The 20,074-nt window shown below is 55.3% G+C and overlaps 1 protein-coding gene and 1 long non-coding RNA gene across 5 annotated transcripts in view; one reads left to right on the top strand and one right to left on the bottom strand.

The window, feature by feature from the left end:
- The window catches only part of MYT1L (myelin transcription factor 1 like), a 133,545-nt gene that overhangs the window by 19,330 nt on the left and 94,141 nt on the right, over positions 1 to 20,074 (bottom strand). For all 4 annotated transcript variants that reach the window (XM_055579548.1, XM_055579550.1, XM_055579546.1 and 1 more), the window contains exons 15-17: positions 13,990 to 14,052; positions 8,085 to 8,168; positions 6,574 to 6,795 (exon numbers count right to left, since the gene is read on the bottom strand). In XM_055579548.1, the coding sequence (XP_055435523.1) occupies positions 6,574 to 6,795; positions 8,085 to 8,168; positions 13,990 to 14,052 (369 nt within the window). The remainder of the gene's footprint in view (positions 1 to 6,573; positions 6,796 to 8,084; positions 8,169 to 13,989; positions 14,053 to 20,074) is intronic.
- LOC129650749 (uncharacterized) lies at positions 4,649 to 8,619 on the top strand. The gene is made up of 3 exons (XR_008713981.1): positions 4,649 to 4,843; positions 7,934 to 8,346; positions 8,502 to 8,619. It is a non-coding gene; the product is annotated as an uncharacterized LOC129650749 (long non-coding RNA).

The raw sequence follows: 20,074 nt of genomic DNA, 5'->3' as shown, positions 1-20,074 counted from the left end.
CTCACCCAGCTGGGCCCCTGGCTGCCCACGAGGGCTGCTCAGGGTGCCTTCCCAGAGTGAGGACCCAGCAGGCAGGTGCTGAGGGCAGCAGAGGGTGAGCCTGAAGGACCCAGGGCCACGGAGCTCAGCAAGGGAACTGGGGTTCGGATGGGGCCTGCAGGGCACCCTGGGTGCTGCTCGGCCCTGCGCCGTCCCAGGTGGGAGCCCCCACCCGTGTGCTGCGCACATGTGGGCCTGCATTGACTCAACCAAGCGCTGGGGAGCCTCGGCTCTTGCATCGTGGTGACCGAGCATCAGCCATGGGCCCAGCAGCCTCGCACGTCCAGTGACCCCAGACCTGCAAACGGAGCAGCAGCGGATGGATGGACGTGCACACGCTTCAGGAGGAGAAAGTCTCAAAACATCAAGCATGGTGGCATCTCCCCAGGAGTCTGCCCCCAGCCCATGTGCTCTCGGGCCCGGGAGGCCGGCGCTGTGACCCAGCAGCTAACATTCACCGGCCCTGTGGGATTCGCGGTTTGGAACAGATGTTGGATCTGAGTTTTTCCCTTCTTAGTGCTTTCTCGCAAGTACTGAAATGTGGAGGTTGGAGTAAAAGAGTTCATACATCTGAGGAGCTTGCAGGGGCAGCAGTCAGCACAAGGTGGGTGGACAGGGGATGGGCCGAGGTGGCCAGTGTGAGGCCTGCCCCAGAGAACAGGGCCTGTTGGCTTTCTTCTCTCCTCCCAAGGAGGCAGACTCTGATTACAGTGTGAAACGGGGGCCTGGCTGGTTCCCCCAGAAGAGTACCACAATCACGCTGAGTCAGCACAGGGTCTGCTCCAGGGAGACGGTCTTCACGCCCGCAGCATCTTCTCCTCCGGAAGCCTGGGAACCTCTGCCCTCCTCACCTCCTGCAGATCTCAGAGAATCCAGAACGGAGGCGTCTCCTCTCGTAAGTGAGCTGCCTTGATTCCAACATCCTTTCCTCAAATAGAGAACTACCAGCTGGGCTGGAGGCCCTGCCACGCCTTCCGTTCCCTCCACCCCGCCGCCAGGAGGCAGTGGGAGCCGAGGTTCGGAGAAGGCGGGAAGGGGCGCGTGATGGCCCTGGGGAGAGGCAAGTGTCCAGGGGCTGGACAAGAGCCCAGTAGGAGTGGGTGCAGGGCTGGCCTGCGGCCAGACCAGCGCGCCAGGGCTGCAATGCTGTGAAGTCCAGATTTACCTCCCCCAGTCTTGAGCCAGGAACCCTGGGGCTGCTTCAGTGTCCCCTGTCCACACGTGGGGTTTGGGCGAGTGTGGCTGTGGTCTCAACCTGAGAGGGAGCCCACTTCCACGCTCCTGGGCAGACAGCGACCCATCCGCCGAGGCCAAGGGCGGTGGGTGCTCCTCCCGGTGGGATGGCTGGGTGGAAGAGGTCTGCCCTCTTCGCTCCCTCTCCCTGGGGTCCATCCCATGGCACCAGGCTTCTTTCATACCTGCCATGCGGCAGCCTTGGCCTTGGTCTTGCAGATACACAGACAGACAGACTGAGACGCTTGTGGTCCACAGACATGCGCCCAGACAGCCCTTGGTCGTCCAGCTTTCTCCTTACTGGCATCTCTGAAGTGGGACTATGCAGACCTCAGGGAGCTGTGGCTGCTTGTTGACATAAATTTTGGTAAAAACAAAAAACAAAAACTACAGCTTTTCCACATCACAGAAAGGCAGGTGCATAAAGGCTCTCTTCTCCTTGGACTCACAAGCATCCCAAGTGGACTGCATTTCCCAGCATCCCATGAAGACTACACTTCCCACCATCCCTTGCACTAGGTGATACTATGGACCAGGTTCCACCAGTGGGGTAAGAAGGAAGTAATCTGTGTTCCCTGACTCCCAGGGGGATCCTCCGCATTCTCTCCGTCTTGGGCTGTGGAATGAAGACCACCCTTGAAGAAGGTGCTGAAGGTGACTGAGCCCTTCTCTGGTGTCCCCTCATCTTGTTCTGTCCTGTGAGCAAGAAAGGAACCTCCAGTCTTTGGAGTGGTTGTTAAGGCTGTGTATCCAGCTTGCGTTTACATTAAAGGAGAAGGTTGATTACAAAAATAACTCATGGAAGTCACTCACTATGGTGACATTTTTACCACAATTCTCTTGGGAAACATCAAGCACAATAAATATCCTAAAAAAGGCGATCTCTCCATTTATAAAGGACTGTGAAAGTGAAAGTGAAGTCGCTCAGTCGTGTCCGACTCTTTGCAACCCGTGGACTGTAGCCCACCAAGGTCCTCTGTCCATGGGATTCTCCAGGCAAGAATACTGGAGTGGGTTGCCATTTCCTTCTCCATAAAGGACTGTAGAGGAACTGAAAACAAATAAATTAGGTCATGTGGTCCAGGTGGGAAGAGGTTTAAGAGGGTCTGGGAGGTAATTTTTAAAAAAATTATTTAGATGAAGCCCAGTGAGAGATGACTTACTTCTAAGGTCACTTACTTATTTATTCATTAGGATTAGAGCTGTGGCTTTAATTTTGGAGAATCTTCTACTCTACGTAAAGTGGAATGAGACTGAAGTGAGTGCACAGTGTGGCCATTTCCCACAAAGAGCAGTGGATCCACAGGTACAGAAACCCCCTCCCCAGCCCCTCCCTCACGCCTCTGTCTCTCCTGCATAGGAGGCTCCACAGTTTGCATAGTCCTGACACCCCCACTCAGGCTGGGGGGCCTTTCCAGTCAGCTGAGCCATTGCCCCCACCCCCCGGAGGCAGGTGAGACCCTGCCAGAGTGTCCTCTCTCTAGCCCTTCCCCTCACACCTCTGACCCTGCTCCTGGAATCTGACCTGGAACCACTCCAGGCACCTCGTCACGTGTCTGGTGAGATCCTGGTGCCTCGGTCAGTCTGCATGTCAGGATCTGGCCCATCAAGTCCCTGCGACTGCCCTGTGCCTTTAACTCTTTCCATTGCCTGGTTTCTTTCCTTCAGATAAAGCTCACATCCAGCTGCCCCTTCCAAGAATGCCCTCCCTTGCTCCTGAGCAGCTACACCTACTCCCAGGTCTTGTTGTTCATCTCAGCTGCACCTTTTGACTCAGCCAGTCCTAACGATGGAGGGAGCACTTCTAGAGCTTCACAGAAGCTCTGCTGAGGAGAAAGGGGGTAGGAGGAGGTCCTCCGCATCCTTATATGGAAGAAATGAATGGAAACGATTTCACAGCAGATGGGGGCATGGGCACGCAGGGGGCGTGTTGGTGTGGTCACTTCCCTGAAGAGGAAAGTGGGGCAAGCGGGTGTCCTGGGACCAGAAGCCAGGGCAGGTGCCCCCCTTTCATCTACGGCCCCTGAGAAAGTGGCCCTTCATCATCTCACTGGGTGGTCATGGATTGGGGGGAAGAAAGCACCAAACAGGAATTTCTGTCTGTGTCTACTCTTCTGACTCTAAAAGCTGCTTTGCTCTTGTGGCATGTGGGCTGTATAAACAGCTTGAATCTCAAGCCACTACCTGTGTCTTTCTGGGATGCTTGTCCACACCCAGGCCTCAAAAATCTGAGGAACCGCCAGTGGGTTCCAGACAGTCGTCCGGGCCCAAGGACTTCACTGGGGGAGGCATCAGGACCCTCTGCTAAGCCCGTGTTTGTGCCTCAGCTGTATGCCAGCCAGGGTTGCGGTTCTCACACCGCCAGGGAACAACATTCCATCTATACAATGAAACAGATGAAAACTTGTCCAACAGCTGAAAGGTGCAGGCCAGCATGCGACAGGACACGACTCAGCCTTCAACAGGAAGGTGGCCTGATGCCGGCTACGGTGTGGAGGGACCCGGGAGCTGTGCTGATGGAGATGAAGGCTCATGGGACAGACAGCCTGTGATTCCCCCTAGCTGAGGACCAGAGAGTCCGACCCGCTAGACGGCGGTGCCAGGGGCCAGCGGGGCTGGGAGAGTGCGTCCAGTGGGTACAGGGTTTCCCTCTGGAGGTGAGGGCTCTGGGGGTGAACGTGCTTGCACAACAGTGAGACTCTACCTATCGCTCGCGAACGGGACACTTAAGAGTGGGTAGGACGGTAAATGTCATGTTGTGTGCTTTTTACCACAATTGAAAAAGTGCAGGTCAGCTCTCCCAGGGTCCTGTTCACCCTCAACCCCCTGCACCCTGTCCCCCATGACACATTTATACCCAGAAGGAGGGCGCCCGCCACCTGCCACCTGGGGGTTCCCGCCACTCTCCAGGCAGCATGCACGTCCCTTCCCTCCCCAGAGGGGGCAGAGGTAGCGGGTCAGACAGCTGAGTGAGCTTCACAGAGAAATGAAGCATTAAAATCTCCGCGCAGCTCCGCCCACCACAGGCAGGGCCCCGCCCACCGTGGAGCAGCCTCCGATACTGAGGCTCCGCCCCTGCGGCTCCGCCCACCACAGGCAGGGCCCCGCCCACCGTGGAGCGGCCTCCGATACTGAGGCTCCGCCCCCACAGGCTCCTCCCTCAGTGGCTCCGCCCCCCGGCTCTGTCTTTCTGTGGAGCCGCCGGAACACAGCTCTGCCCCCAGTGCTAGACGGGGTGGGCTGATGGTTCCTGCCCTGGACTCAGGGTCTCCTCCTGGCACCCTCTCGGCGCCCTGGGTGAGCTGTCTGCAGACCCGAGGGTGCATCACGGGGATTCTGGACGGAGAGATTCTGCGGAAGCACAGTCACGTGTCTGTCTTCACTAGACCTGCCCCAAGATTCCCTCCCGCTCCAAGACGGGGGTGCCTTTGAATCAAAGCCCCCGCCTGGCCAGACACAGTGCGGAGGAGTGTCGGTTAGGGGAAAAGAGACCGGGAAGGGTAGAAACCAGGAGAGCCTGGGCGTCTTTATGCGATTGCTGGGTCCGGGCACCTGACTGTCAAGCCGGAGGGTAAGCAGGTGTTGGGGGTGCGCGGAGGGGCCCAGGGTCCCGCCAGGTGGGAGCGCCTCAGAATCAGGGGCCCGGGTTCGCCCCACAGGCCCCAAGGGGGCGCTGAGTGACCAGCCTGTGGGGGGTGCACGCTGCTGGGTGGCTCCCCACGGTCACTCTTCTGATTCTCGGGCAACAGTTCAGTCAGAGGCTTGGAAACAGCACGAGGAGCAGTTACATTCATGTCCTCTGGTGATGTTTCTGGTACCCAAGAGTGTGTGTGTGAGTTAAGTCGCTCAGTTGTGTCCAACTCTTTGCCACCCCATGGACTATAGCCTGCCAGGCCCCTCTGTCCATGGGATTCTCCAGGCAGGGACACTGAAGTGGGTTGCCATGCCCTTCTCCAGGTACCCCAGTGCTTATATGTCATCAGAGAAGTGGAGCTTGCTCTCATCTGTGTCTGATTATGGCTTATCTGTGACCCTTACCCATAGATCACGTAGGCAGGACTTAAAAAATTTTTTTTAAATGTTTTTGATTGCCAGAGACTGAAGGAAGCAGGCACTTTTTGGAGGGCATTTTGGTACTTCCTATCAACATGTGAAAACTAGCGTTTCTGCCTCTGGGACTGTGTCCTGAAGACGCCCTGGCACAAGGGAGCACAGATGTCAGCAGAGCGAGTTCTCTCGGGTAACACCCCGTCTAGAGTGGAGTTTGGGGGCGCAGGCCAAGCCCTCCCGCTGGAAGGGAGGGCGGCTCTGAGCGGAGTGAGACGTTTGTCCCGCTAAGTGCATGCAGTGGCCAGCCTGGCCCAGGTGCCCGGGTGCAGGGCTGGCCCCACCCCACGCACACAGCCATGAGCACTGTGATCTGTTTCTACCCAAAGGAAGAAGCCAGTGTGTGCTGTGGGTTGGGGGCCTCTGTGTCTTTGGATGCAAGCCTCTCTGTTCAAGGGTGCTTTCTGAAGGGAGATGCGGGGACTCCCCACCCCGCCTTGGGGAGAGTCAGGGAAAGACACTCATCTGTCTCTTTTGGCCCCTGAGTTTCTACCTGAGCAGGAACTTCTTTACAATAAAAACCAAACTTCCTAAAGAATGTTAAGGCTCATTGCCGCATGTCATTCCTTTCGGCTTACTCTGTGTTTGATGTGGTTTTGCAGATGGAGGTGAGGTGCCCGGGGTCTGAGGTTAGAGAGTTCATGAGACCCTGTGGGTTTATGTCATACGTGAGGTGCTGTGTCTCCCGCCTGGCTCCCAGAAAGCTGGGGGTGGCTGAGATGTGTCCACATCAGTCATTCATCCTGACGCCTGCGGGGGCCACTTGCCTCTTCTTCTGAGTCAGTGTGATTGTATGTACATAGATTTTAAAATTAAGCAAATAATAATCAGTGTGGGGGGTGATTGGATTTTTGGAGGTTTTCTGATGTATCTGATGAGGCGCCTGTAACCACGTGCCACCTTGTCCTTGAGTGGGATATGTTTGCCATATTCAGCCAAAACGAATAATTAAACCCACAGATACTCTTGTGAGTGTGTGTGCGTGTGTAAAATGACAACCTGTTTCTGTGGATCCCAATCAAAGGCATTGGGAAGCCTCTCCGTATACACTGATGTGGTGGGACGAGTGTGTGCTCTGCAAAATGCGTCTGAGTTTGCTTCTTCCTTCCCTGCGCCTCGGCATGCTGTGAGCTGGTGTGGGTTCCCAAGTCCTCGCTCCCCCTGGCTGGCACGCAGGGGGGCAGGTGCACTCACCTGCGGTGGGTGAGGAAGCTGCCGCTGACGTGCCCCGAGCCGTCGCAGCCGGGCGTGGGGCAGGACATGCCCTCCGTCTTGACCGACTTCCAGGAGAACTGGGAGCCGTTGAGGTAGCCGTCCTTCTGCCTCTTGGCCGCCAGCGGACACCCGGACGCGCTGCGGTGCGAGGCGTACTTGCCGGTGATGTGGCCCTGGCCATCACACCCGGGCACCGGGCACCTGGGGGCAGAGGGGGCACGTGACTGTCTCGCCCCCAGGTGCCCGGTGGCCCCACAGCCGAGTCAAAGTAACCTGACACGAGGGAAAACCCAGCATCTTCTACTCCGGTTCCGGTGGGATTAAAACAAAACAAAACCACTCAAAGGCACCACCTAGTGGAGCCGTGAGGTAGTTCACCCTCCGGGAAACTGGTCCAGGGAAGGTCCAAGAAGCTTTCCTGGAGCAGAGCATCCCGGCTTGGGGAGGGATGCTCACACCGCGGGAGGAAAAGAACTCGTTTGTTGGAGCAGCTGGGGTGCGGGTGTCTGTCTGAGAGGCACCGCTTTGAGACAGGGTCTCAGCCTTCGGCAGGAGATGTGCAAACTCAATGGGAAATTGACTTTGGGATTCTTTTTTAAAGATTATTTTAACAAAAAAAAAAAAAAAGATTATTTTATAAACCTGTTCTTCTCAGCTTCTCAGCTCCTGTTCTTCTCAGGAGCTGGAGAACACCTATTTGTTTGGCCGTGTTTTCTAGACCACAGGATTCCCCTCAAGCCAGACAGGGGTGTGAGCAGCAGAGGTGGTTTAGTTACAAGGTACTCCAGGAGCACTTTTTTATTTTTGTAATAAATGGGAAGCTCACCAACTGGAGCTAAAGTTCAGCAACAGCCTAATCAAGCAGTGCTTCTGAGACCTCTCTGTAACGGGTTATGCAAAGCGCCGGGACTTACAGCCAAACCACAGGCACGCTTTTAATTGAATTTTTTGGTTTGTTTTCATCAAAAATTTTCTCCAAAGACACTGAGTGAGATTAAAATTTCAGGAAAGTGGCATTGGATTTATATCACAGGTTTCTGAGGCTCACTGGGAAGAGGTTCAGGGCCATTGCCTGCACGGAGAGGGTGGGGGCTGGCCTTGTACCCCCGATGATCTCCATCCTCCTTAGCAAGAAGCAGAGGACCGACAGCGGAATGACTTGCATAAGCGGGAGACTCAGCCGTATGCTGGGTGTTGTGGTTAATAACGTCATAGGCACTCATGAATCTGACAGTGTATGTAAATACGCTCAGTATGTATGCAAATACACCCAGTAAATTAACTCTTTCTCCCCGTGAGTGGTAGAGGGACGTTCCTTGTAACCGGTTGTACACCCCAGATGGATGGACATTCGGCTGTCACCTCGTCTGTCCCTCGGAGGGTGCTGTGCGTGGTTCTGCTCTCGAAGCTGTGACCTCGCCCTCGTCCAGCCGCTCGGAGCCTGACCTGCCCCAGCCGGCAGCCCCCCGCCCCGCCCCCAGCCGGCGCACCTGATGGGCTCCTGGTCCTCCTTGTCCTCTTTGCTCTGTGCTATCCTGATGCCGCTCTTCTTGGCTCTTGGGCAACCTGAAAGGCTAAGGAGACAGGTGACTTCAGAAGCTGGCCTGCACCTTTACCCTCGAGCTCCTTTCACCGTTGATGGTGCTTTGACCCAATTTCCTCTGGAAACTGGTGCTCCTTGGCGTGAAGACAAAGTCCTGGGGGAGGGCCCATTCGGGCACAGGAGAACCTTGGGGACTTCAGACACTGCAGGTCTCCCAGAAGGGCACCCAGAACCTGGTGGGGGGAACTGGCCCCTGTGCGGTCCGGAGCCCAAGGAGAGGCGGGACTGGCTTGTGGTGGTGGGGTGTTCTCAGAACAGAGGGGCTACAGTGCGGAGACACACAGGCCCCTCTTCCTTTCTGCAGCCGTGCCTGCAGACGCATCACAGAGCCCCCCAACCTGGGAGGGGTGTGCACCTGCCGTCCGGCCCCATTTACCTGATGTACGACTTCCCATGGCACCTTTGGAAGATGCAGTGCAAACTGACCAAGCTGATTTTATTTACTTTTGGAATTTGGAGAACTAACAGCTCCCATTATCTAAAGGAAATTTTCCAGCTGGAATGTCTGTATGATTTTTCTTTCCTGTTCAGCAGTAGCTAATACCAGGCTATTCGGTGTGAAATTATATAGAATGACAGGGAATCTTTGTAAGGAACCAGAGAACCGGGCCCCGGGCGGTCTCTGGAGCTGCCCAAGGGGCTGGCGGCGGGGCCCGGCGGGGTCTGGGAGGGTGTGCCGCTCTGACCCTCTTCCTGACTTTGTCGGGGCTGCGTCCCCCGAGCACGCTGGTCCTCAGCCCCTCGCCCCATCACCTCCGTCTCCCTAGCCATGTCCCGCGCTTGTGCAGCTGCCTGGCTCCTCTCTGGGAAGCCGCGCCTCCCGGCAGAGGTTGGTCTGAAGCCCAGACCTGCGCCCTGGGGCTGATCGGTGTCGGCCCGTCCTGCCTGCCTCCCTCTTGTCCTGCCTTCCCTCCTCCACCCTGAACTTCAGGGCGAAGCGTGGCTCTGGGCCCCCGCCTGCCAAGATGGGGCTGGGAGTGAAGAGAAACTGGAACAGAACCAAAGCAGAGCAAGTGGTGCCACAGGGAGCTCAGTCTGGACCTGACCCTGACTCCGAGGAAAACTTGGCTCTGATACAGGGGCTGGACTGGAATCCTGGCATCATGTCCAAGGCGGGAGAGTCCACAGCCAGCTGTCCCAGGCTCTCCCAGCCTTGGCAAGTTTCTCCGAGGCTCTGCCAGGCTCAGCGAGGCCAGCCTATGGGTAGGAAGGGGTGCTGCTGTGTCTGAGTGATGGTCCTGCATGCTGGCCCTTGCCCTTGAGAAGCTGTGTGTGTGGCTGTCTGCATGTAGAGCTTTGTGGCCCACGTGAGAGCCTCTAGATGGGGCCAGTGCCCCCCAGAAGGTTGCCAGTCCTGATCTGTGCTGGTACCGGGGAGCCTTGAAGGGGGCTCTCACTCCTGCTGGTGTCTGCGCTTCCTCAGGCTGGTTCCCCCACCTGCCCGGGACCGGGGGACAGGTCCACCTCGGGGCAGGGAGGACGTGGGGCTCCAACTTGGTCTCCCCAAGCTCAGGGGACCAAGTGGCGCATCTCAGCCCTGTGCTGCCCCGTCCCCAGGGAGGGCAGGTTGTGTCCTTGTTGTGAAAGAGCGGAGCGAAGGTGCCTGGGGACCAGGACCAGACCTCGCGGGGTGCCGGGTCCCTGCGCCCTGTGTTCACGCCCCGAGGGTCAGAGCAGCCCTGGAGGAGAGTGCAGCGATTCATGGAAATGCTCTCGGCACAGACGGGAGGGTCCGGGGACGGGTTCCTGCAGTGCCGTCCTGGTGGACAGCCTGGAGCCTGTGGGGTGCCGCTGCCAAGGCGGGAGGGTCCCGGGGACTCAGGCTCCCGCTGCGCGTGCTCCAGGCCACAAGGCTGTAGTCCTGGGTTGGGGGGGTGTTGGGGAGCCTGCGGGGAGGGCCTCCCAGAGACGCTGCTGTGCCGAGGCATCTGGAGACGGCCGAAAGGAGCCAGCCTGGAGCGGGGCCAGGGAGAGAAGGCGGTGCCTGGAAACAGCGCCTCTGCCGGAGAACTGAAGAAAGGGCTCTCGTGGCTGTGGTTCGAAGACTGGATACTTGGGACGTGGCCTGAGCTCCTCCGTCTGCAGAGCGAGGTCTCTCCGCCGATGTCAGAGGAGACAGAGCTTCTGACGATGGGTTGTGTTTTTTTGATAGGACATCAGAGATGGCCAATACTATTGATTACAGTAAGCTTAAGAAAGCTTCAGAAGTGCTGGAGACAGCAAGTCACACCACCATCCCAACCGCAACAAGAGCGCAGGCGAGTCACAGCCTGTGTCGGGCGGGAGGGCAGCCCTGCCTTTCCCCGAGGGAGTGTCTCAGGCCGTCCAGGGGCAGTCCGTCCACGACCAGCCGGGACATCGGCGGTGGCCTCTTAGCCAAGTCCTGCTTCCTACAGCTAAGCACTCAGAGCCTGTTTCCTCCAGCGGAGACAGACATGATCCTTCCGCTGCTCAGGGTGCTCTGAGGATGGCGGGGGGCACGTTTCCTGGTTCCCGGGGCAGCGTCCAGGACACAGCCCTGGGGAGAGGTGATGTCCGAAAGCAGACGACCTGCCTCTGGTTGGGGGCGTCGGGGGGCCCGAGGGTCAGTCCTCTCCTCCCTGGAGCCCAGCACCTCACCTGCCTCTGGTGGGGGCATCGGGGGGCTCGAGGGTCAGTCCTCTCCTCCCTGGAGCCCAGGGAGGGGCACGCACATCTCTTCGTGGTGTGCTTTGCGGACCTTGCGTGTTTCATGAGTCAAAGGTTGCGGTCGATCTAACAAGTCTATAGGCTCCATTTTGCCAATAGCATCTCTCACTTCATGTCTCTGTGTCATATTTTAAAAAACTCTCGCAATATTTTAAGCTTTTCCATTATTGTTACATCTGTTATGCTGCCCTGTGATCTTTGATACTACAAGATAACTACAGCTTGCTGAAGGCTCAGATGATGGTTAGTGTGTTCACAGCATTTGAATCAGTGGCCCGGATCCACCGAATCCGCCTTATCTCTGAGGTGCCTGTGCCAGGCTGGAATCTTGGCAGGGTTTAGAATAAGGCTGAGTGAGGGTCTGCTCCCTGGGAGGAATTTCCCCAAGGTTCGCAAGTAGGGGCACCACCTCGTGTTCCCAGGATGTGACAGTCGTCCAGTCGTGTCCGACTCTTTGCGACCCCATAGACCATGCAGTCCGTGCGATTCTCTGGGCCAGGATACTGGAGCGGCTAGTCTTTCCCTTCTTCAGGGGATCTTCCCAACCCAGGAATCGAACTCAAGTCTCCCACACTGCAGGCGGATTCTTTACCAGCTGAGCCCCCAGGGACGCCCCGAAAGGCATGTTTCTACGTGTACTTGTGGCCTCTGAGGGTCACTGGGCCTCTGTCCCTCTCTGGCGTCCAGTGTGCACAGGAGTGTCACGCAGGCCCCTCCTCCCAGCCAATGGCTCGAGCCCGCTCTGACTTGCACACACGGAGCGTATTTCTCCGATAAACAATGCTGTGGAACATGCCACCCCACAGGGCTGCGTATAGCCCACAAGTGCGCTGAGAACCAAGTCAAATTTATTTCTCAGCTCTGTGGACTAGTCCTGGTACTGTTAACTCCAGCCCTAGAGAAGGGCTTCAAGTCAAGCTTTAATTACATTTTACTCACAAGTTTACACTATCCTAACTAACCCTGTTCTATGTAAGTGAATGCATACACATGTTTAAAATTAAATTGAATACATTTACGTCATGCCAAACCAAAAAGAAAAAAAGTAGAAAAGCAGACAGGTGGACATGAAATGACCAGGAAAGGTTCGCTTTTAGTTTGCAGGCGTTGCTCGGTACTGGGAGCTGTGGCCTCGTGAGGGCTGAGATACAGTCTAACTTAAAATCAAGAGTAGCGCAGAGTGTGCTTGGCTTAGATACTGAACTTGAGCTTGATCTGATTTCACTTCATGTTCCCTAAAGCAGTGAGGCTGCTGCGGAGATCCCTTCTGGAGGTATTCACTCTGCTCTGCATTTACGATGCAGCAGCTGGCTCTGGCGGCCTGGTAAACCCAGCAAGATGACCTGGCGAGACTCCTCTGGACCCTGAGGTGCGTGGCAGTGGCCCCGGGAACATCGGGTGTGTTTGGAGACGCCCAGTCGTCAAGAATGGGGAGGGGGTGCCAAGACAATGAGTGGGTGGGCTGGCGCTGCTCCCCAACACCCGGCGGTGCACGGGGTGGTCCCAGGGCAAAGGAGGGTCAGACCCCAAACGTCCACAGCGCCAGGTGACAGCCCCAGACAGAGACTGAGGTGTTTCCATCGAGCGAGTGTGAAGTCTGGCCATCATTCGGTTCTCTTACTGGGGCTTCCTAACCCCTGCATCCCCAGACCCGCGCTGTTTAAAGGATGCTCCCAAATGGATGGGAAGTGGACACAGAAGCATGCGACTTGCAGCAGGACCCTAACGAGGAAAGAGCCTCCCTGGCGAGCTGTGTCCCGAGCCAAGCCCAGCCAGCCGGCGGGGGGCGGCCCTGACCGGAGCCCCAGGACCTGGTCACTTTGCAGCCACACGGCGTGGCCCCACCCTGCCCCCCATGGCCCAGTCTGCTGGTTTGCAGCCGACGGGCCTCGGGGTGACCCCCAACTCTCCTGACTCCTCCCTCTCTGTCTCTTCTTTGTCCTTCCCCTTCAGTTTTTGTGGGGGAAACTGAAGGGCTCACCCACTGCCCAATCTATGATCTGATCTCAGAGAACGGCAAGCTGACAGCTATGTCGCCTGCCCATCTGTTGGGGGCAGCTCTGCGCCTCCGTGGGAGGCTCTGTGTCAAGGGTCTCCGTTCAGACCGGCTCTTGTCCTGACCGGGCTTGTTGATCCCGACTGCACTCGACAAGGCATTCCTGCTCAGGGCCTCGGGTCTACACCCTTCTTTGCGCAGACGTTGTATTGAAAGTCTGTCCCTGCGCTCCTGACACAGGGCCTGCTGTGGGGGTGCTGCTGTCGCGGTTTAGTTGCCAGGTCATATCTGACTCTCTGGGACCCCACGAACTGCAGCCCTCCAGGCTCCTCCGTCCATGGGATTCTCCAGGCAAGAATACTGGAGTGGGTGGCCATTTCCTTCTCCAGGGGATCTTCCTGACCCAGGGATCAAATCTGTGTCTCCTGCATTGCAGGCAGACTCTTTACCCTGGCCACCTGGGAGGCTCCTGGTATAGAATGGAGGTTCATAAACTGTTTAGGGCGTGTGAGCGGCCTGGAGTCCCCATCATCTCGGACGACGGAATCTCCACGCTGCCCTTAGAAGTCCCTGCCTTCGGGGACCGGCGGGCCCGGATTTGTGAGGTCAAGCATTTCTGTGTGCTCAGCTCTGCTGATCCCTGCTTATAATAACCAAACAGCTTTGTGGCTCTAATCTCAATATTTAGGAGATCAGCTCTCAGTGGGATTAGCAAGCTTGCCTCTCAGGGGCTGTTCTCAGGGAGCTTATAATATCCTGGCTCTTCTTCTCATCCTTTGTCAATTTAGAAGGGCGTGCTCCTGCATGACGAGAAAGGATTCCTGCAGATGGAGCTGGTGGCACCATTGCCGGAGGGACAGGGGCGTCCGAGGGGCCCGAGAGCTGGTGTTCTGAGTGAAGGCGCCATTGGCTGGGGTCAGCCTGCTTTGTGGTCGAGGGTCTCTAGACCCTCAGTTCCCCGATGGAGCCACCTGAGCACGTGTGGAGCCTGAGCTGAGAGGGCATGGGGGAGGGTCTCGAGCCCGAGGCCCCCGTGGAGCCACCTGAGCACGTGTGGAGCCTGAGCTGAGAGGCCATGGCGGGGGTGGTCTCGAGCCGAGGCACGTACCTGCGGTGGGAAGCGTAGTTGCCCGTGATGTGCCCGGAGCCGTCGCAGCCAGGCGTGGGGCACCTGCAATCACAGACACACACAGGGGTCACTGGAAAGCTTCAATCTCCTGAACAAGTAGCTTCCTTATTCATCTAGTTTCTGAGGCTCTTAAGTGCTGAGCCTCCTTTGGTGAAGGAGGCGGGGCAGAGCTGGAGGGTCCCCGGGCGCATGGAGCAGACCCATCCCCGTCTCCTCCAGGCTCGGCCAGACCCCGCCTCCCTCTGCGCACGGCGGTGCCCCCGGGGGCCGGAGGTCTCGGGGAAACACCTTGGTCCCCAGATATTCAGCCTGCAGTCTCCCCACCTCCACACGCCCTACGTGCCCACCCCGTCTCTTATTCAAGCTCGGTGGGCCAGTCACAGCTGGCGAGTTGCTGCACCTTCCACGCATGATGTGAGAATTTTTACATGAACAGGCACACACACTGGCCCAAGACTGGTCTGTGTCTAAACTCAAAACCGCACGTTACAAGGGCCCGGCCACACTGACCCCCTCCCAGCCCTGCCCCTGATCGACTGCAGGGCCTGGTGCAGGCACCCCCGTGCTAGGCCAGGGAGTGGGACCAGGGTTCTTTCAGACCCTCCGTGGGCACTCAGGGAGCTCTGCTTTGGCACCAAGGTCTCTTGGTCCGCAGGTCAAGTCAACTGAGATCATGAGAGGGGTCCGGACGCCTAGGGGCCTGTGCTTAAACCTTCCCGGGAGCTCCCTGCAGTCTCTCTGCCACATCAGAGCTGCGCCCGTGGCAGACGCTGTGTGTGAAGAGAGTTCCCTGAGTCCTGCCTCTGCGGACTGCCTTGAATCCACCATCGCGGGAACCAGCTGTCCTGCAAAGACGCTTTGGCTCCAGCTACGTCAGCTGCATTTGTACCCGCCAGGAGGGTGAGAATAAAGGACAAAAGAGGGAAACATATCTTTTCTTTTTACGAAGTGTTAGCTCTCAAGAAGCAAGGATGAAATGATAACGGTGTGACTGCCCAGGAGGGACTCTTGGAGGGGGCCCTGTGCCAACATCCACACTCAGTGAGCATCTGAATTCCTGGCAGGGACACAGATCACGAATATAAAACAGTCAATAAGGGTAAATGCTTTCTGGGTGATTTCAGCTTGCTCTCTGCGCTGAAAGACACCTGGGTATTGGCTGTTGGGCCAAGGCCAGCAAATTACTTGCTTACAGACAGACTTTCTCAAGGTCAGTGAGCGTGTCAGGGCATGTGTGACGGGCCCACACAGACCCGGGCTGAGTCCAGGGGTGTGAATGTCATATCTTGACACGTAGATGTCCAGTCCGTTGTGGATGTTTAGGAACTGCCTAATTCTCATCTAGTCCTGGGGAAAGGGGCACAGTCACCGACCTCGAGCACAGGGCTGGTGTGTCCTCTGAAGGACGAAAGTTTAATTGACCGCCTGCACTGCGGGGAAGGCAAACGTGGGGGAGACGTCGTCGACGTGTGTAAGTGGAGTCAGGGTGTAAAAACTGGAGTCGGAGGCTGAAGGATGCTGTACTTTCATCAAAAGCAACACGCGGATCAGACTGTAGACCTGACTGTCGCCAGACTAACAGCTGTGCATGAACTTCAAGTCTGATCACAAGACTATTCGGTCAATAACGTGAGTGACTGAATTGAACTAGCTGATTTCCCAAATGGCACCTCATGTGGAGAGACCTCCCCAACCCCAGAGGGAGGAAATTTTGAAGCAATAAAAATCATCCTAAGAAAAGCAGCTCTCCATGCACGGCTCTGTTTTGAAAATGTATCAAGAAACAGAGACGTTTCCTGCCAGCCAATCATGTACACGTGGCCTTGCTTTGTGGGCAAAGAAACCCTTCAACTCTTCCTAAGTTCAGTGCAAATTTATTTAAAATATATTCAGTTAAACACAAGCAGAAATTTTTAATGACTGTTTTTGGTAGAGGCGAGAGGAGGTTGACACACCCTGCTCCGGTTTAATCGAGGCGTCACAAGCAAGACTGCAAATGAAAACAAGATCTTTACTAATTATAAAAAAGAGAAGAGGAGTTTGGAGTAGTTTTTGTGCATTTAAACCATTTATGAAAGTGTCATTTGAAAAAAAGATGTATTTAAAACACCCTTTGTCACCATGAAAACAAAGAAAATGTGGAGTTGGGTCATTTTCAGAGCTTTCACAGTGTCAAAAAAGAAAAAACATTTCCGGAAAGCGGCCTGGCTTTCTGGAAAGGTTTGTTGTTTTATTTTCAGGGTTTCAAGTTAGGTAGATGAGATCCAATACCTGGCCTGCTGCTGTGGGCTGTGCGAATGTGGAGAAGCTAAGCCCTCCGCGGTCACACCCTCACCTGGGGGAAGAAGACGGGCCGTGGGGGCTGCGAATTCACACTCACGGTCACCCACCCCAGAAACAGCCCGCCCTGGTTCTCCGCAGGGCGGTGGTTTGGCGTTTTCTTCTTCAGGGAGAGCTTCTGAGGTGCAGGAGGCATTCCGGGATGGGGACTCATTATTCTTTCTCTAACAGCGCTGCGGAGCTCATTTTTGTGTTACTGCTCAAGACTTTAAGGCTTTTACAAACTCTGAGATTTGCATACAGATTTCCTCGCTTTAATACATCCCAGCGTTTAAAAATACACTGTTTTCTGAAGTTGGTGAATGGGTAAGCGGCCATTCGCGTAACAAAAGGAGTCCGCTTCCGGCGGATCAGCCCCGGCAGCAGCTCAGGCTGCTGCACGATCAACGCACAGAAGCTCGATGGGCTTCTGCCGGGAGGGGCGCGTTTCCTCCGCGAAGGGAGGCCGTGTGTGACCACCCATACCCCGGAGGATGGAACCGGCGGGCCGCTTGTGCCGCACAGCTTGGCTTTGGAAACGGCAGCAGAGCGCGACTGGGTTTCCATGGAAACTCCCCCCAAGGCTGGGGCTCCGGCGCCTGCGTGAGGCCACCCCAGCCAGAGGTCCTCCCTGCGTCCAGCCAGTTGTCACCGACGCTCCACCAGGTCTGTTTTACAGGCCTGTGGTTAGAGCTGTAAGTTTCTGATAAATAAAATACTAGCTTCTTCATTTTTTTTCTCTCTAGTCCAAAGGTACCATGGGTAAAAACACTCTGAGACAGGAAATAGTGAACGCATCATCTTAGAATCTCTGTCTATTCCCAACGAAAATATTCGTGATCCTTTGCCTTATCTGTGATCTTGAATTGCCTTGGGATTTAATCCATATCAAGAGAAAGTAATTCGGGGTAGTTCATATTATTATCTGGCTGAAGAAATTGGTCCTGTGTAGACATTTAAGAAGGTATATGGAAAAATCATAATAAAATCTTTAAACCACGTTTATGTTTTGCAAAATTCAGGCAAAAGTCTTAAAAAAAAAAAAAATCAGGACCACTCACAAACTCCTGGATTTCCTGGAACTAGCGTCTCTCAGTACGGACAGAAGAGGTTTCTGTGGCTTTTGTGAATCTAAGGCGTAAGGCCTGAGTACTCTGACTTCCTCTCGACCATCCGGCCCCAGAAGGGCCACTGCAGCTCACACCTCCCCAGGTCGGGAGCCCCACCAGCACAGGAGAGGTCCTCTCCATGCATCACGGCCTGTATCAGGAGAATCCTCTGATCCGCACATCACAAACGGGGCAGAGGCTGCCTCCTCGCCTTGCCTCTGATTCATCCTCTGCAGGACATGTCACCCTTGCTGTGATTTTCCTCCTGTTTACAAAACCGGGACCCTGACGCAGGGTGTAGCGGGAATAGAAGTGGTTTAATCTGTTGACTGAAGCTGTGCTGTGTCACTTAATTACTCCGATGGACATCTTTAAAGCATCTCCTCTGTGTCCCGTCGTCCTCTCTCTTTTGTATTTGTTGTTGTTGTTTATCCTCTCTCTCTTCTGTAAAGAAATTCGAGGGCTTGATAAGTAGTTCTGATGAGTGAGACATTTAAAGTAGGGCATCTTCTCTGCGACAGGAGGGCCCCGTCAGTGACGGGCCCTGAGTCTGTGCAGCCGCCCACCCTGGGCTCAGGCAGGGAGCTGTCTCATTGGCCCCTCGACAGGGGCAGCGGATGGCCAGGCAGGCGTCCAGCACAGCCTCAGATGCCTGTTCTCAGGGATCAGGTCCACCGGAAGTGATGCGGATGAGGACCCAGAGCCGGCCAGTCTCTCTGCAGCCCCCGGGCGGGGGAGGCGCCCTCGCTGGTGGGTGGCAGGAGCCACACGGGGCCGTGTGACCAGTCTGCCCAGTGTCTGCTGCGCCACCTCCCCAGGGCCGGTCCACAGGGACAGCGTCCTCAGGATACTCAGGTCTCTCATCTTGATAAAACCGGTTACTTAGTTTTAAAAATCTTATAAGTAAAGGCGAAAGCCCTGTGGGCAGGTCTGACCTGTCCTGGGGCCTCACCTGGCCTGCGAGCCGCCCTGTGAGGTCAGACTGCAGACAGGCCCCGGCTCGGACGGCAGCAGCAGAGGAACGCTCACTGGCCCCGCGGGACGACAGTGTCAAAGTTACTCAGGTTCCGGGAGATTTTTGAAGAATTTCGTGGCGTGCTTCTGTAACAGCCCTTTTTATTTTAAAAAAATTGTCTATTTATTTTAATTGGAGGCTAATTACTTTACAACATTGCGGTGGTCTTTGCCACATGTTGACACGAATCAGCCGTGGGTGTACGTGTGTCCCCCATCGTAGAAGCCTTGTTAGTCCCTTTCTTTCACACTCATCCTACCAGGGGCATTTGTTAGGTAAAACACAAAATACTCTCAGTTTTAAATACTCTCGATTTTAAATGAAATCACAAAAAAGGCAAAATTAGGCCTCATCTATAATAGTAAACTGTAATTGGAATGATTGATGTCAACTCTATAAAAGATCTGTCCCATTTATATGAAAAGTTCAATTCAAAAACATTTATGTGAAAACTCAAAAACATTTTTTTTGACTTAAAGAGATGTGGTTCTAAAAATGTGTATCTTTATTTTGAATTTTTTGGCATATAAATGGGAAACAATAAAGAAATGCAGAGGAGTGCAAAATAAAGCTGTTTTAAAACAGACAGCTGACATAGACTGACTTTGAAATCTCCCCAAACAGAAAGAAACCAGGTCACTTAAAAGCAATAGACATCTCTTCTCCCCAATTTCCTGGGTTTATTTCCTGAAACTGGGAGAAAGCAAGGATCTTATGAGTCGATTTTTAGTTTGCGTGACAGCCAGTCATTTTCTCTTCTTTTGAATTTGGTATGGAGGAGACAAGTTTTGACCTTTCTCCGCCCAGGCCCCACCTGGCCCGTCTCACTGGGAACCGTTCCACCTTCCCACCCGACCTGGGCCCGCCTGGAGACCCCTGTCTCACCTCGTCCTTCTTCTTGCCTCCTGTTAAAAGACACAGGAGCACTGCAGACACAAGCCCTGACACCAAGGCAACTTCCTGGGCGGGGGGCTCGGCGAGGTTGGATCCCAGCCCCTGTAACGCCACCTGCACGGCCCCTGCTGGCCTGCAGAGGGGGCGAGTGGGCGTCCTTCCCTCCCAGGCCTGGGGGAGGCGTTTGCAGACTGGCCTTCCACCTGCGCCTGTCCACAGGACGCACCCCAGCGTTCCCCATCCCCGGCTCTCCGCCCTTCCCGAGTCACGTAAGGACCTTTATCCTGCACACTTGGCCTTCTGGTGTCCTGAATGTCTACACATTTCGAGCCCTGATATTAGCAGACTTTGGGAGAAAGCCTTGCTTTCATGCATGACGTGTGAACCAAAATCACCTTTTTCTTTTGCTTCCAAGCACTATTATTCTTTTTAAATTACACTCAGACACAAACAAATCAATGAAAAAGAATCATAAAATGTAGTACCCTTCACACGATTTTCCAAAAACATTCATTTTGATGATTCAGATAGCGTTTTGGAATGGGTTAGACCTCAGGTTACTAAGAGCAAAGTGTGGTCTTGCAGATCAAATTTAAAGCTGTGACTACAGGGGCCCCCAGGCTGCTGACTGCCCACAGCCTAGTGTGGTCAGGGGGCAGCAGGTGGGCACGGGTGGTGGCCTGTGGGGCAGGTTTCACCAGAGCCGTGATGCCCGGCGACTCACTGA

The sequence above is a fragment of the Bubalus kerabau genome, chromosome 4 (assembly GCF_029407905.1).
Source record: "Bubalus kerabau isolate K-KA32 ecotype Philippines breed swamp buffalo chromosome 4, PCC_UOA_SB_1v2, whole genome shotgun sequence".
NCBI lineage: Eukaryota > Metazoa > Chordata > Mammalia > Artiodactyla > Bovidae > Bubalus > Bubalus kerabau.
This window is presented reverse-complemented; position numbering and strand designations above follow the sequence as displayed.